The 14717-nt window shown below is 59.9% G+C and overlaps 1 protein-coding gene across 1 annotated transcript in view; it reads left to right on the top strand.

Annotated features, from left to right (window-relative positions):
• The window catches only part of ZC3H3 (zinc finger CCCH-type containing 3), a 62210-nt gene extending 48597 nt beyond the window's left edge, over window positions 1-13613 (top strand). The window contains exons 6-12 of the mRNA XM_043879609.1: window positions 1753-1795; window positions 1870-2031; window positions 2120-2189; window positions 3759-3890; window positions 10756-10940; window positions 11445-11824; window positions 13221-13613. Of these exons, the coding sequence (XP_043735544.1) occupies window positions 1753-1795; window positions 1870-2031; window positions 2120-2189; window positions 3759-3890; window positions 10756-10940; window positions 11445-11824; window positions 13221-13252 (1004 nt within the window). The 3' untranslated portion in view covers window positions 13253-13613. The remainder of the gene's footprint in view (window positions 1-1752; window positions 1796-1869; window positions 2032-2119; window positions 2190-3758; window positions 3891-10755; window positions 10941-11444; window positions 11825-13220) is intronic.
• Window positions 13614-14717: the final 1104 nt, after the last annotated feature.

The raw sequence follows: 14717 nt of genomic DNA on the forward strand, positions 1-14717 counted from the left end.
GCTGGTGGTGCTTGCCCCTCTGTGCGCTCGGACCCCAGGGCCCTCAGCTGGGGCGGTGAGCTGCTGCCTGGGTTGGGAGGGGGTGGGGCGGCCTTGCTGCTCTATTTCGGGAAGACCCCTAGGAAGCGTGAGTTCTGCAGAAGGCTCAGCCCCCCTGCCCCCGAGGTTGCCAGGGTTTCCAGCTGAGCGTTTCGGCGCCTCTCAAGCCAGCTACTTTATGTGCATGTTTTAACACTGCAAAGCATTTGCAAAGGTGCATCCTCCCGTTCCTGTAAAAATCCCTACCGAGGCCCACACTGACATTTTTTTAAGAGGCCTGAACCTAAGCACCCGCCAGAGGCCAGCGAACTCTGACGACGATGTCCCTGGGGGGCAGGCGCTGCCCCAGCATCACTGGCAGGCTGGGTGGCGGCCTGGGTGGCGGCCGGGAAGCCACACTCACTGACCGCTATCAGATTGCACTGTCACCCTCGGGCTAGCAGGTGGGGGCCACCACGTGCCGTCTGGACTGACCTCCGCTGCCACTGGACGATGGGTGTCCCCTGCCTGGAAACCAGAGTCCAGTACGGCCTGGAGCTGCCCCACGACCCCTCCCTGCCGGCCCCTCAGCTCTGGGCACCCCTCTCCTTTCCATGTCGTGTCCCCCCATTCAACCCTGTAATTCGGCCCCCTGGGCCTGGACCCCCGCAGGAGCGGCCTCCCTCCCAGGGGTTCCGCTGTACAGCCCTGGAGCCGCCTTCTAACCAGAGGAAACTGGGGCTCGGAGGAGCGCCCCAGCAGCGCAGTGCGGGCGCTGCCCAGAGCGCTCAGCCGGCGCGTGCCTGGGGTGGCGCTGGGCGCCCTGTGGTGAGCCGGGGGAGGGCCCTCCAGGTGGCGCGGGGGCCACCTGCCCAGGCCTGCCCCAGGGCCGCCTCCAGGCCGGGCAGCTTGGGGACGTCCCCTTTTAAACCAGGAATGCTTTGTCATCGCCTCAGGTCCCTAGAATTTCTGAGTGATGTCACTTGTGCCTCCTGTGGGAAACCCGATCTGGTCTGGGGAGGGTCACGTGTGTTTTGAGGAGCTGTGGCTGTCCCGAGCAGCTCTCACCCTGCCTGCCCGCCTTGGTCCTGGGGACTGCCCGGGTATCTAAATGTCAGGCGGGAGCTGCAGGTTAGCCTGGCCGCGTGTCCACCTGTCTTCCTGTCACCACGGATCACACCGTCAACGACTCCCCTTCGGGCCACAGTCAGTGACCTCAGAGAGGCCCTGCTTGGTCTGCGCACTTGGGGTTTTGAGGAGTGTCTTGCGGGGTGCCTCCACAGTTTCAGGAGCGGGGTGCCACGTGAGGCAGGTCAGCCCGCAGCCTGCTCCTCAGGCCATCCTGGTTTCCAGGCAGGGGACACCCATCTTCCGGTGGGTTTCAGCTTTTGTGGAGGATTTCAGCATTTGTGGCCATACGTTTCTTAGCTTCTATTTTACAGTGCTTTAAACAAGTCCTTCTTAGCTGCTGCAAAACCGAGTGGCATTCTGAGACCCCACTCGGGTCCCATGTCCCTGGGCTCTGCTCCAAGCAGAGGGAGGTGGCAGGGAGGCCACCTCCTGTTCCTGTGACCACCCGCTTTGAGGCAGGACCACTGGCCAGACACCAGGGTGGCCTCTGCCGGCTCCCCTTGGCTTCTTCCCTGCCCTGGCCGGGGTGGCCTGGCTGGTGAGCAGGGGGAGGGCAGAGCCCTGGGCGGTGGGCCTGGAGTGACCCAGCCTCTCCTCCCACAGGCCGCATGGACCCTGCCGGCAGCTGCAGCCGTTCCCTGGCCAGGTATGTGCCTCGGGGTTGGGGGGCTCCCCGGCCTCCTGGCCTGCTGGGGCTCACAGCTCTCTCCCTGCCCCTAGCCGGGCCGTGCAGCGCAGCCTGGCCATCGTGCGGCAGGCGCGGCAGCGGCGGCGACGGCGGAAGGAGGAGTACTGCATGTACTACAACCGCTTCGGCCGGTGCAACCGTGGCGAGCGCTGTCCCTACGTTCACGACCCTGAGAAGGTGGCCGTGTGCACCAGGTGCGCCCCCACCCCAAGGCGGGCCCGGGGCGGCGTGGGGCCAGGGCTGTCCGAGGCTCCATCCCTCAGACCCGCCCTGTGTGCGCAGGTTTGTCCGGGGCACCTGCAAGAAGACGGACGGGACCTGCCCCTTCTCCCACCACGTCTCTAAGGAGAAGGTGAGCGTCCCCCCTTACCTGGGGCTGGCGCAGCCCCAAGGCTCTGCCCCTCCACCCTGCTAGGCTCACCTGGGCCCCTCTCCCCTCTCCCATCCCCCACACGCCCAGTGGGGGGCCCCCCACCAGGTGCGCCAGCGGTGGGAGAGGGAGGCGCACAGCTGTGTCAGCCCCCCTGTCCGGGCAGCTGAAGTCAGGGGTCTGTGGCGGCTGCTGGTGTCCTGCCAGCCCCGAGCGGGGGTTGTGGCGGGCCCGGGGAGGCGCTGCTGCTGCTACAGCTTTTCCCCTTGAGGGACTTGGGAAGAATCAGCATTTTTCTCCCTAATAGAGCTTCGAAACTCTGTTGTGAGCAATTTGGAAATTCACGTCGAGTTTCGGGTTCATTAACTCCGGCTTTGGAGCCAGCACAGGCTCTGAGCTGTCTGAGGAGGACGCCCCGCACCAGCGCCCTGAATTAATGTTATTGTTATTTGTGTGGACGTGCTGGGTGCAAACAAGGTTAATTGAAATGAGAATGCAGTTTCCTCTTGATAGCGGCGCTGACAGCTAGGAGGAGTTCCGTTTGGTGCAAGAGTTGGCTTTATTATCCCTTTTTATTAGCGCTAATTTGGGCCCTGTATCAAAACGCACATTAAGGGAATTGTCTGCAGCCGTGGCTCCGCCAGCCCCAGGCCGGCCGCTCCCTTCTGCGCTGCAGTTAAAAGACAATTAAAAATAAACTCTCCTCGCTAAATCACCCTTTGTTTCTCTGCTTCCTCCCTCCTTCCCTCCTCGGCTACAGTCATACCCCCCACCACCCCCAGCTCCCCTACCTCCTTCCAGAAAAGTGAAGCCCCTGTGTGTCCTCTGGAGGCAGGAGAGCGCCCGGTGGGTGCAGTGGGCACCACATGGATGGGGCAGGCAGGGCTGACAGCGCAGGGAGGGGCCGGGAGAGGCGCGCAGCGTGAGACCTGCAGGGCCACAGCTGTGTGAGCTCCTGGCAGGGTTCCCCCACCCCAGGAGGCTGGCCTGCAGGCGGAGGTGGGCTGCCCACCTGTGTCCCCCGCCAGGTCTCCCCTGGGCCGGCCTGCCCCCTGCCAGGCCCCTATGGTGCCCGCCCCTGGTCAGTGCCAGCAGAGCCCCCACAAGGGTTGCTCCAGCTCACGGACGCTGCCAGGTGCCCACCTGTCGGGCAGCTGGAAAGCCTGCTGGATGTCAGGCCCTGTAGGCCGTCATCCCGCTGGAGCACCCGCACGCTGCCTCCCTCTTCCCCTGCCCTGCTCTTCTGGGTGCCGGCCCCCTCCAGGCCCCCACAGCCCCGCAGCCCAGAGCAGGCAGGCTCGGGGCAGGTGGCGGACTTGGGGACAGCACATCTGGGCCTGAGCCATCCCGCTGGCTGGGTCACCGTCTCTGTCCTCACGTGACCGCAAGCCCGGGCGGCCTTGCCCCCGGGGAGGCTGGGGGTCCCACGTCGGGATGGGCCAGTCTGTGTGGCTCACGCCCGGTGGTGGAGCCCTGGGTGGGCCCTGCCTGAGGCGGGGCACGGAGAGCGGCCGGGGTGCTGCCCTGGGCCTCACTGCCTCCGCCCCGCAGATGCCCGTCTGCTCCTACTTCCTGAAGGGCGTCTGCAGCAACAGCAACTGCCCCTACAGCCACGTGTACGTGTCCCGCAAGGCGGAGGTCTGCACCGACTTCCTCAGAGGCTACTGTCCTCTGGGCGCCAAGGTAAGGGGCCTGGGGTGGGGGGCGCCGGGGGCCAGGCCCACCCTGCCTTGGGGGCCTGTCCTCCCCACCTGCTTCAGCCCCGCTGCTCCGGGGAAGACCCCACCCACCCTGGGCAGCAGGTCCCGGTGCCCGAGGGGGGGCCTCCTCACCAGCCCAGGGGCCTCAGCACGCCTCGCTGCCTCCTCGTCCACAGGCCACGGGTGCTCGTGAGTGACCACCCTGCCTCGGGGCCTGTGGCTGCCCTGGGGGCGCAGGCCGGGCCCTGAGCCCGGGGAGTGCACGTCTCTGCAGGCCAGCTCTCCGTCCCGGCCGGGCTTCGCCCTGTGGGGAGCACGGCGGGAGCACCGCTGCTCCCCTGCTGGCCCCGAGGAGGCCCCTCCTGCAGAGGTGGGGCCCGGCTGGCGGCTCCAGAGCAGCCCAGGGGGGTGGGGCGGGGGCGCAGGACCCCCACGGAGGCTGTGGGTGATTATTGTAAAAGATTCCAATGTAAATGAAAATATCAAGGCGATATTTAAGTTCTGCTTCTATTAGTGGAAGTGCTTACTGCGTGCGTTTCGGCGTGTGGGCGCTGCGTGGCTGCCACATGATGGATAGCGGCTTGTAATTATAGATGGGAAAAGCGCTGAGCAGGCCGGATCCAGCAGGGGTGGAGGCAGCAGCCTGGGCTGGCGAGGGTTAATTTTATTCTCTAAATGATATAAAAAGTGCTGAGTCGTCACCTTGCTCCTGAAGTGGAAGTCCTCAGATGGGCCCCAGAGAGTTTATAATATTCCACTGAATCAAGTGGAATTGTTAACCTTGCTTCATAAAGCGCTGGCTTGTTAAAGACACGCGTCCCCTTTTCTTGTGAATAATTTAAGCTGGAATAGATCCCTGTCCTTCATCTTAAGGGGCCACACTCTACTCCTGGGTCTGGGGCTCAATGGTCAGCTGCTCCTCAGTTTGTCCCTCCGGACTCTCAGACACTCGGGGACACGGCCAGCCTTCTGTGAGCCGCCGGATGTCCCAGCGACTGCCTCACGCTTGCTCTGCCACTCCTGGCGCTGCTGCCGAGTCCGCGCGTGTGTCGAGGAGACACCGAGGGCAGTGTTACAGCGCTGCTGCTTGGTCTTCCAGATGATTGCCCAGCACGGAGCACCGGCCCCTGCGTCACCAGTGCTGCCCTCCGCCCCGGCCTGCCCACTCAGGTGTCTGTGGCACTGTGGGCCAAGGACTCCTCGCAGACCCATGCTGCCCACACAGCCCCCAGGGCGCTTTCTGGCCGGAGGCCCGCCCCTGCCTTGGCCTGGAGCGCCGCACCTCCAGGCCCCCTGGCCCCATCCTTGGTTTGAAACTCGCGGTCTGGGTGCGCGCTGCAGCTAGGGCTCACCTCTCCAGGCCCTCCTGGAGCAGAGCAGACCTGAGCATGGGTATCATCCACAGGTGCCTCTGTAGCGACAGGGACTCCCCCCACCCTCGTGGTCCCTGGCCGGTTCTCCACAACTGCCTCATCTCTCTGTCCCCCGCGTGTGTCAGTGGCCCACCCCCGCCACCGCCTGCCCTGCAGAAGCTCCTTGTCCTCTGGACGTCTTCCTTTGAAATCACAGACAGTGTCTCCGTGTCAGTTCAGTTCAGTTGCTGAATCGGGTCTGACTCTCTGTGACCCCGTGGAATGCAGCACGCCAGGCTTCCCTGTCCATCACCAACTCCTGGAGTTTACTCAAACTCATGTCCATCAAGTCGGTGATAACATCCAACCATCTCATCCTCTGTCGTTCCCTTCTCCCCCTGCCTTCAGTTCTTCCAGCATCAGTCTTTTCTAATCTTAACAGCTTTACTGAGATAGAATTCACATCCCATACAAATCACCCATTTAAGTGCACAGTACTGTGGGTTTTGTGTATTACATTTTTAATTTTAGCAGAATTTGCCATTTTTAAGTGTACAGTTCAGTGGTGTTAATTACACTGACAATATTATACAACCACCACTATCTGTTTCCAAAACTTTTTCATCACCCCAAACAATCTCTAAACGCATGGCAATGACTCCGTGTTCCCCCGTCTCTCCACCTCCTGGCAACCACAAATCAACATTTTGTCTCCATGAATGTGCCTATTCTAGGTATTTAACATAGGTGGAATCTTATAGTATTTGCCCAAATCTTTTTTGTATCAGTTGAGATGATCATGTGGGTTTTTTCCCCTTCATTCTATTAAGATGGTCAATCAGACATACTGACCACAAGTATATTGATTGATTTTTGGATGTTGAACCATCTTTGCATTCTGAGAATAAATCCCACTGGATCATAGTATATAATCTTTTTAATACGCCACTAGTCTAGTTTTGTAGTATTTTGTTGAGGATTTTGACATCTGTATTCATAATAATGTCGATCTATAATTTCCTTTTCTTATAGTATCTCTGTATGCTTTTGGAATCAAGGTAAGGCTAGCCTTGTAGATTGTTTTGGCTGTGTGTGAGATTTGTTTGTGTTCGGAAGTATTCTCTCATCTTCTGTGTTTTTGGAGGAATTTGAAAAGAATAGGTATTAATTCTTTACATGTTTAGTATGATTCACCTGTTGAAACCATCTAGTCTTGGGCTTTTCTTGGTTGGGAGGTTTTATGATTACCTGATTCAATCTCTGTACTATACAGTTGACCCTTGAATACCACCGCACCCCCAACACAGTATAAAATCTGCCTGTAACTTTATAGTCAGCCCACCACATGCACTGTCCCCATGCCAGCAGCTCTTGGTATGGAATCAGTTCCTGCTGAAACCTGGACTCTTTCTTGGCTGTCCCACGAGTCTGGGTCTTATTTAGATAGCCCCAGGTTGCTGCTGTTCAGTCGCTCAGTTGTGTCTGACTTTGCGGCCCCATGGACTACAGCACACTGGGCATCCCTGTCGATCACTGTCTCCTGGAGCTTGCTCAGATTGATGTGCATTGAGTCAGTGATGCCATCCAACCAACTCATCCTCTGTCATCCCCTTCTCCTCCTGCCTTCAGTCATTCCCAGCATCAGGGCCTTTTCCAACGAGTTGGCTCTTGGCATCAGGTGGATGGATAAGTACTGGAGCTTCAGCTTCAACATGAGTCCTTCCAATGAATATTCAGGGTTGATTTCCTTTAGTATTGATTGGTTTGATCGCCCTGCAGTCCAAGGGACTCTCAAGAGTCTTTTCCAGCACCACAGTTCAGAAGCATCAGTTCTTCAGTGCTCAGCCTTGTGGTCCAGCTCTCACATCCATACATGACTCCTGGAAAAACCACAGCTTTGACTACAGGGACCTCTGTCAGTTGTTTGAGCTTTGGGATAAGTCATAACAAGGAAGCAGATTCCTTCACTTTTTTCTTCCTTGTGGCTATTTTAACTATTCTTGCCCATTTATCCTTCCGGAAATGTATTTTAAATTCCAGGTAAGGTTTTTAGAGATGGAATTTGAATTCGGGTTGTCTTGAACCTGTGCCTTAGTTTGGTGAGAACTGGTCTCACCGGTCTCTACAGTCAGTCTCCTGTCTATGATCAAGGCTCTGTCTCTCGTGACACAGACTCTCCTTTGACGTTTGATAAAATTCTTGCTTGTCTTACCTCTGTTAAGTTTATTTCTGTCACATTTTTTATTATTATTATAAAGAGCTAGTTTTTAAATGTTATTTTCTCACTGTTCATTGGTTATGGACATATGATTTTTAATATTGATTTTGTTTCCATCAGTCTTGCTAAATTATATTAATAATTGTAGTAATTTATCCATGGGACTTAGTCTTTTGGGTTTTTCTACATAAACAATCATATCTTTTCCAAATAATGACCGTGTTTTCTTCCTTTTGAGTTTAAATGCCTTTTCTTTTTCTGCCCTGCCGATAAGCCCAGTGAGATAGTAACTCACGGCCGTGGGCCTCCAGCTGCACCCCTTGGTGAGTGATGATGATGGTTTCTAGAAGGTTCTATATCAAGCTAAGAAAGCTCCCTTTTATCGCTAATTTGCTAAACTTTGAGTTGATGCTGAATTTTATGAAGCTCTTCTTTCTTGCCTCTCAAGGTGATCATGTGATTCCTTTCTCTTAGGTTGCTAATGTGCTAATTTCGATTCCCTGATTTTCTAACGTTAAACTAACCTTGCATTCCTGAGATAACCTCAGCTTGGTCCTGACATGGCCTTTTTACACATTTCAGGACTCAGTTTATTTATGATTTGCATAGAACTTGTGGATTGTTGTTCATGCAGTTGGCCTGAAGGTTGTTTGATCATCTTGCTGTGATCAGGCTCCAGTTTTAAGACCCCTTCGGCTGAGTAGACTGAGCTGAGTGGTCTCTGCTCTCCTCTTTTGTGGGCCGGTTCATGGGAAGTTGGTGGTGCATTCTTGAATATCTGGTAGAACCACCGTGAAACCCTGGGCTGGCACTTGCCTTATTTTTTTAACTACTGATTCAAATTCCTTTATGGTCATAGAAATATTCATTTAGATTTAATGTCAGTTTTTGGCAGTTTTTCTAGAATTTGTAGATTTTGTCTGTGTTTTCAAATTTATTGGCATAAAATTTGTTCATTGTATCACCTTCTGCAGCACCAAAAGTTAACGACACTTTTGTCATTCCTAATATAGTTTATATGTTCCTTTTCTCTCTGTGTCCTTCTGTCTGCTTTCTTTTATTTATTTTTCTGTTTTGCCCTGACTTGAGGTGTTTCCTCTTTGCTAATGTAAGACTCTGAGGCTGAGGGCTTTGCTCCAAGCACTCCTTTAGCTCTAGTCCATCAACTTTGATGGGTTGTTTTAGTGTTGTCATTTAAATATCACCTAATTTCTGTTGCTTCTTGACTGACTGACGCATTATTTAGCAGTGACTTTCTTTATTTCCGGGCTTCCCTAGTAGTTCAGATGGTAAAGCGTCTGCCTGCAATGCAGGAGACCCGAGTTCGATCCCTGGGTCGGGAGGATCCCCTGGAGAAGGAAATGGCAACCCACTCCAGTATTCTTGCCTGGGGAATTCCATGAACAGAAGAGCCTGGCAGTCTATAATCCCAGGAATTTTCCTTATTTCCAGCTCTACGGGGCGCATGGGGCAGGGGCAGGGGTGCTGGGTTTGCTTTTTCCTCAGTAACCTTTCTCTAAGGATGGCAGGGGGCCTCTGAGGTCTGAGACCAGCCCTGCACCCACCACATCTCTGTGTAGACTTTCCTCCATCATTGCACCTGCTCAGTAGTTCTTGGATGATTTCAGAAAGTTCTTTACGTTTAAGCCTAGATTTCGGTTGTTCTGGGAGGACAGTCAGTTCAGACCAGCCATCTCTAGTCCCACAGTCAACCGGATGTGAACCGCATGTGGGATTCCACAGTTTCTAGTGCCGCCAGAAGAAAGGGAGACAGAAACAGCTGGAATGAGTTTATGTGACCCAGTAGCTCACAGATGTCATTGTGCAGTCAGGGAGGAAACCGAGGTGCTGCCTTTTACCGGGTCCCTCTGTGCTGGGTCCCGCCTCCCGTGTGTCGCTCCTGTTGAGCCACTGGGCTGAGGGCCACCACAGGACGGCACAGCGAGCACCCTCCAGCCACCTCTCTGCACCCAGCCCAGCGTGGGCTCTTCGCCCAGAGGGCCTGCCCATCCCTCTGCCTGCCCAGACTCCCCTCGTTCCCCAGGAGGCCCCGCTGCAGCATGTGCCACCGAGGGGACCACTGGGATTCAGTGCAGAGGGCCCTTGGCTCCAGGGCTGGGGGAGCAGGTGTTGGGGAGCAGGGCTGGGTCTGCCCAGCACAGGGAGGGGTAGCCATCTGGGTGCAGGGGTGCTAACTGCCTGTCTTAACACCAGCCCCAGGCACCAGTGTGAAGGGCCTCTGGTTCCTGCGTGGCAGCCGAGGGCCAGGTGTGGGGACGAGAATGGGGTCAGTGCCCAGATCCTGCTCACGGAATGGGCACAGTCTCCGTGGGGTCCTCGGCCGGCTTTGGGGTGCTGGGAGCCAGGCCGACATCTGGGGCTCAGAGGACATGTGCCCAGTGGGGGTGACGGGTCCAGAAGGAAGTGGTTTTTTTTTTTTTTTTTGGAAGTGGTCTTGAGGCTGTTGCCATGACACTTCCAGTGGCTGTGCCAGGGGGCACCCTCGAGCTGCTCAGGCACCAGGGCTGGTTTTAAACTTGACTCCGGGTGTTCTTGCCTGGAGATCCCATGGACAGAGGAGCCTGGTGGGCTACAGTTCATGGGGTCACACAGTCAGACACGATGGAGCGCCTGAGTGCACACAGGGTGGTTTTGGGTGGGTTTGGGTTCTACTTGCAGAGGTTTCCATCTGGGTCTCTTTCAGGCATGTCACCTGTCACCTGGTCAGCATGAAGGTGGCTTCCTCCTCCTGGGTGGTGCCCACTGAGCCAGCTGTTAGGGGTGGGAGAATAGGCCCCCTCCTCTAGGAGGACCAGGCAAGAAGCAGGCACACGGCAGGGCTTCAGTTCCCACCGTGGGGGCAGGGGGGCTATGGAGAGGCAGGCCTTGGGTCCAGGCTCTATGCTCCCTGTGGGCCTGGTGGGCAGAGCTGAGGCCACCTGTTTCCCTGACCTGCCTGACGGTGCACCCCCCGTGGGGTGCCCCCACCCTGGTCCTCTGCCAGGACAGGTGGGCTGCTGTCAGGAGAAGGGGGTAGCGCCCTGGGAATCCCCACCCCAGCCTCAGTCCAGGCCCAGGGCCAGGCTGGGTGGTGCTGGTACAACCAGGGCAGTGCCCTTGAGCCTCAGACTGACCGCGCCCTGGGGCCTCTCTGGCCTGAGGACCTCAGCCCCCCAGCAGGAACGCTTCAGCTTGAGCCCCACTGGGCGGAGCGGGCGGGGCCTCCACGTGGTGCCGAGGCCCCACCGGCTCGCCCAGCTGCGCCCCTTCTCCCACAGTGCAAGAAGAAGCACACGCTGCTGTGCCCCGACTTCTCCCGCAGGGGCGCGTGCCCCCGCGGCGCCCAGTGCCAGCTGCTCCACCGCGGCCCGAGGCGCCCGGGCCGGCGGGCCGCCACCCCCACGGCCCCGGAGCCCAGCAGCACGCCCCCCAGGAGCAGGGCTTCCACCAGCCACGGGCCCAGGTGACGGGGACTGTTGGTGTGGCATGTGTAGGCTCGGGGTGGGGGCAGGAGGGAGCCCTGCACCCCCGCCCAATCTGGGGGCTTCATGCCCCCAAAGATGGGGAAGTGACCTCCAGAGGTGCCCCACCCCCGGTCCTCAGGCTGGACAAGCCAAGAGCATCCTTGACCCACCCCACTCTCCGGGCAGGGGAGGTCCTGGGCGATGCTTGTGGCTGGGCCTCACGGTGTGCTCCCCTGCCTGCACGTGTGGGAGCCCGTGTGGACAGGGAAGGCTCCAGGAGGCGAGGACAGCGTCAGCATGCAGCCGCTGGAGGCCCTGAAGTGTCACCAGCCTGTCCTTGGGCCCACAGGCCCGCCTTGAACCTGCGTGGCAATGCCTGATAGCTGCTGGGCGGGAGTGGGTGGGGAGGGACGGGCGGTGTGCAGGTGGTGGACCAGCACCCTCTGGACCCCGCCTGCCCCACGCCGCCCCCCTGACACCCTGCTCCTTTCCCGTTCCTGCAGGAAGCCCTCGGCCACCCTGCGCCCTGCCAGACGGATGTCCAGTCCCCCCAGCTCCACGGCTGCTGGCTCGATCTCGCCCCCTTCCTCCCCGCGGGTGTTAGCTGCAGCTTCCCCCTCCTCCTCCTCCTCTCCCTCCTCCTCCTCTCCCTCCTCCTCCTCCTCTCCCTCCTCCTCCCCCTCCCGCTCCTCCGCCTGCCCCCCCTCGGCTTCCCTGTCCTTGGAGCCAGAGGAGCTGTCTCTGCAGGCGGCCTCGGTCTTGGCGGGAGCGGGCTCCAGCGGCCTCTCCAAGCTGCCCTCCTTCATCGCCCTGCAGTCCTCGCCCAGTCCTGGAGGCCAGCTCACGGCCCGGGCTCCCAGGAGCGCCCCCTCCAAGGACTCAGGTAGGCAGCCCACCTCTGGCCGCGCGCACCTCAGGCCTGTGGGTCAGCCTGGGGGGCCCGCTGGTCCTGGGGAGCCAGCGGCATGTTCTCTGGCATGGCAGGTGCGCGCCTGCGGGCCCACAGGGCGGGCGCAAGGTGCAGGCACAGAGCGCCGCTCACAGACTGCCCAGCCGAGGGCTGATTTAATTAGAAAGCACCCATTTCTGTTAATTTGTTCTGGAAGATCACCGCACACTCCTGGAGAGAACAGATGTTTCCTCTCCCCCGATGAACATTTGGGGCTTGGTAAATGGCTCCACTCAGCCTTGTTTAGGAGAGAAAAGAGGATTTTATGGCTGCAAACGACCCTTTCTGTAAACATTTTACAGCTCTCTGCGCGTTTGAGTGACGATAAACCCCACGCAGCTCGGCGGGCTGCAAATTTGCGACCATACGGCTATCATTTTATTGTCATATTTCACGGTCGTAATGTTAACGTGAGATGCTTGCTGCAGCCTCCTCTCCCAGCTCTGCTGAGCGAGCTTACACGCCGCCTGCTGAGCCCCCAAGCCAGGGGCACCGAGCTGCGGCCAGGCCCTCCGTGGCCAGGATGCCCTGAGGGCGGGAGGAAGGAGCAGATAGCCCCAAGCCACCAGCGTTTTAATTTTCGTTCTTTAATTACGTCGGGGAACCCTGCAACCAGCCCTAGAATCAGAGGCAGCAAGCAGGGTTGCGGGGCAGGTGACTGTCAACCTCCACGGCTGGGGCCCAGTGGCCGTCCTTCCCTGCCCAGGCCTTGCCGGCTTCCTGGGGGCCTGAGGGGCAGGCTGAGGGGCCCGGGGCTCTGGCTGGCTGAGCAGGTGACTGGGGTCCTTGGCCCTGCAGTGGGGTCCTAGGAGGAGACGCGAGCTTGCAGGGGGCACGCGGACAATGCTGGCCTGTGGGCAGCTGGTTTGCCAGCCTGTGAGGTCTCCAGGAGTGTCCTCGGTGGGGAGAGGCACCGGGGTGCCCAGTGGGCGTGGGGCCAAGGGCGGCAGCCTGCTCGGTCCTGGGAAGCCTCTCCCACCCTAGCCCTGCAGCCCCGGCCGGTCTGCGGGGCCCTGGCCCCCAGCAGCTGCTCGCACACACCCTGGCTTTCTGTGTGGAAGGCGCTGTCTGGCAGCGCCAGACACCCGTCCGGGTGTGAGCCTGAGCTGTGTGTGCAGGCCGCCGGCTCCCGGTGCTCACAGCTCAGCTGCAGGCTGCTGAGCTCCTGCGGGGCCGCCCCCTGCCCAGGGCCAGGCCTGGGCCTGCTCCATGCGGGACCCTGGGCCATGCAGTGGGTGGTGTCCCAGCCCCCTTCCAGTTTCCAGCGAGCCCTGACCCAGAGGCCTTGAGGGGGCCCTCCTATGCCTGACCTTTGGCCTTCTTGGAACAGGGAAGTCGCTGCACATCAAGCCGCGTCTGTGAGGGCCCAGGGGGCCAGCCCGCGCCTACCTCAGCCCTGTCCCGAGAGGAAGGAGGCTCCGTCTGCCACCGCCCCAGACGAGGGGCCACCTGCCACGGAGTGCCCCCGGAGGCAGCAGGGCAGTCCCCTTGCCTGCCTGGCTCTCAGCCCTGTGTGACCAGTGCCCATGCCTGGCCCCCCTCAGGCTGGGCCCCACCACCTCCCCACCCCTGGGCCTTCAGCCTTGTCCCAGGGGGTGCCCGGCAGGGCTCCCCCGTGCGATGCCTACCCTGTCCTCCTGCAGGCCTCCTGCTGCAGGAGAGACTGCTGGGTGGGCCTCCCTGGCGGGTACTTTGTGTTCAGCAATAAAGGTTCTGTCCTGTGTTTGCTTGGCTGTCCCGACCGTTGCCTCTGCTGCCTTGCCTGCTGAGCACAGTGCAGGTGGACGCACAGGGCCCAGGGGTCCCAGAGCCTCCCCCAGGTGCGACTCCAGAGGGCCTGGAGGCCTGAGGTGGAGGGAAAGGTGAGGGGTATGCCCCAGAGCCTCCTCCAGCCCCCGCCGCCCACCTGGCCCGGCCTCTGGGCGGGTACGTGGGCCCTTCGCCTGCCGCCCCGGGTGGCTCAGGGCTGAGGCTGCCTGTTCCCCATGGCCAGGCCAGTGTGCTTTGCGGTTGGGAGAGGCCCAGGCAGGCCCTGGGGACTGGAGGTGCCAGGCTGGGGCCAGAGGGCCTCCCCCAAGCAGAACTCTCCTCCAGAGCCCCTGCCCCGGGGCCTCGGGAGAGCAGCTGGGCCAGAGTAGGGCCGGGGGCTGGGCCAGGGCCGCCAGACAGAGGGCACAGCTCATCGCCCCCTGAGCTGTCTCCAGTCCCAGGGCACCTGGGCGAGCTGGCTGAGAGTGATGGCCTCAGCCCGGGGCCCTGACAGGATGCAGCCCCGGCTGGTAGCCCCCCACTGCCAAGGCCTGGAGCAGAGCCAGGCCGCTCAGGATATCTGCCCCTCACCCCCAGGCAAGTGGGGTGTGCTCCCCTCGAGCACCTGCCCACAGCCTCGCTCTTGGGGTGCCTCTGCCCCCGCCTGCCTCCATTCCCGTCAGTCAGTCGGCTGCTGCCCGGGATCTGCACCACAAACCACCCCGTAGGCGGGGCGCCTTCGGGCTCCCCTGCCCGCAGCCCCACACGCCTTCTGCAGTTGACCGCAGGGGAGTCGGCTGCATGGCCGCTCATCGTCCCGCTGCTTCTTCTGGCCCTGGTGGGAAGAGCGCTGTCCCGTACTGGCTGACGGGGGCAGCGCGGGCCTCTGCGCACACTGCCTCCTCGAGGGTCCCACTGACCAGAGGAGGCCCCTGGGCCCTCCCCGGCTCAGGGGGGACGGACACTGCCCCCCCAAGGCCGAGACGAGGTCCCACAGATGACGAGAGCCAGGCAGGGGGGCCGTGGTGCGGAGCCCGCCTGGCGTCAGCGCACAGGGGCCCGCTGTCCAACAGAGCAG

This window comes from Cervus elaphus, chromosome 21, assembly GCF_910594005.1.
Source record: "Cervus elaphus chromosome 21, mCerEla1.1, whole genome shotgun sequence".
NCBI lineage: Eukaryota > Metazoa > Chordata > Mammalia > Artiodactyla > Cervidae > Cervus > Cervus elaphus.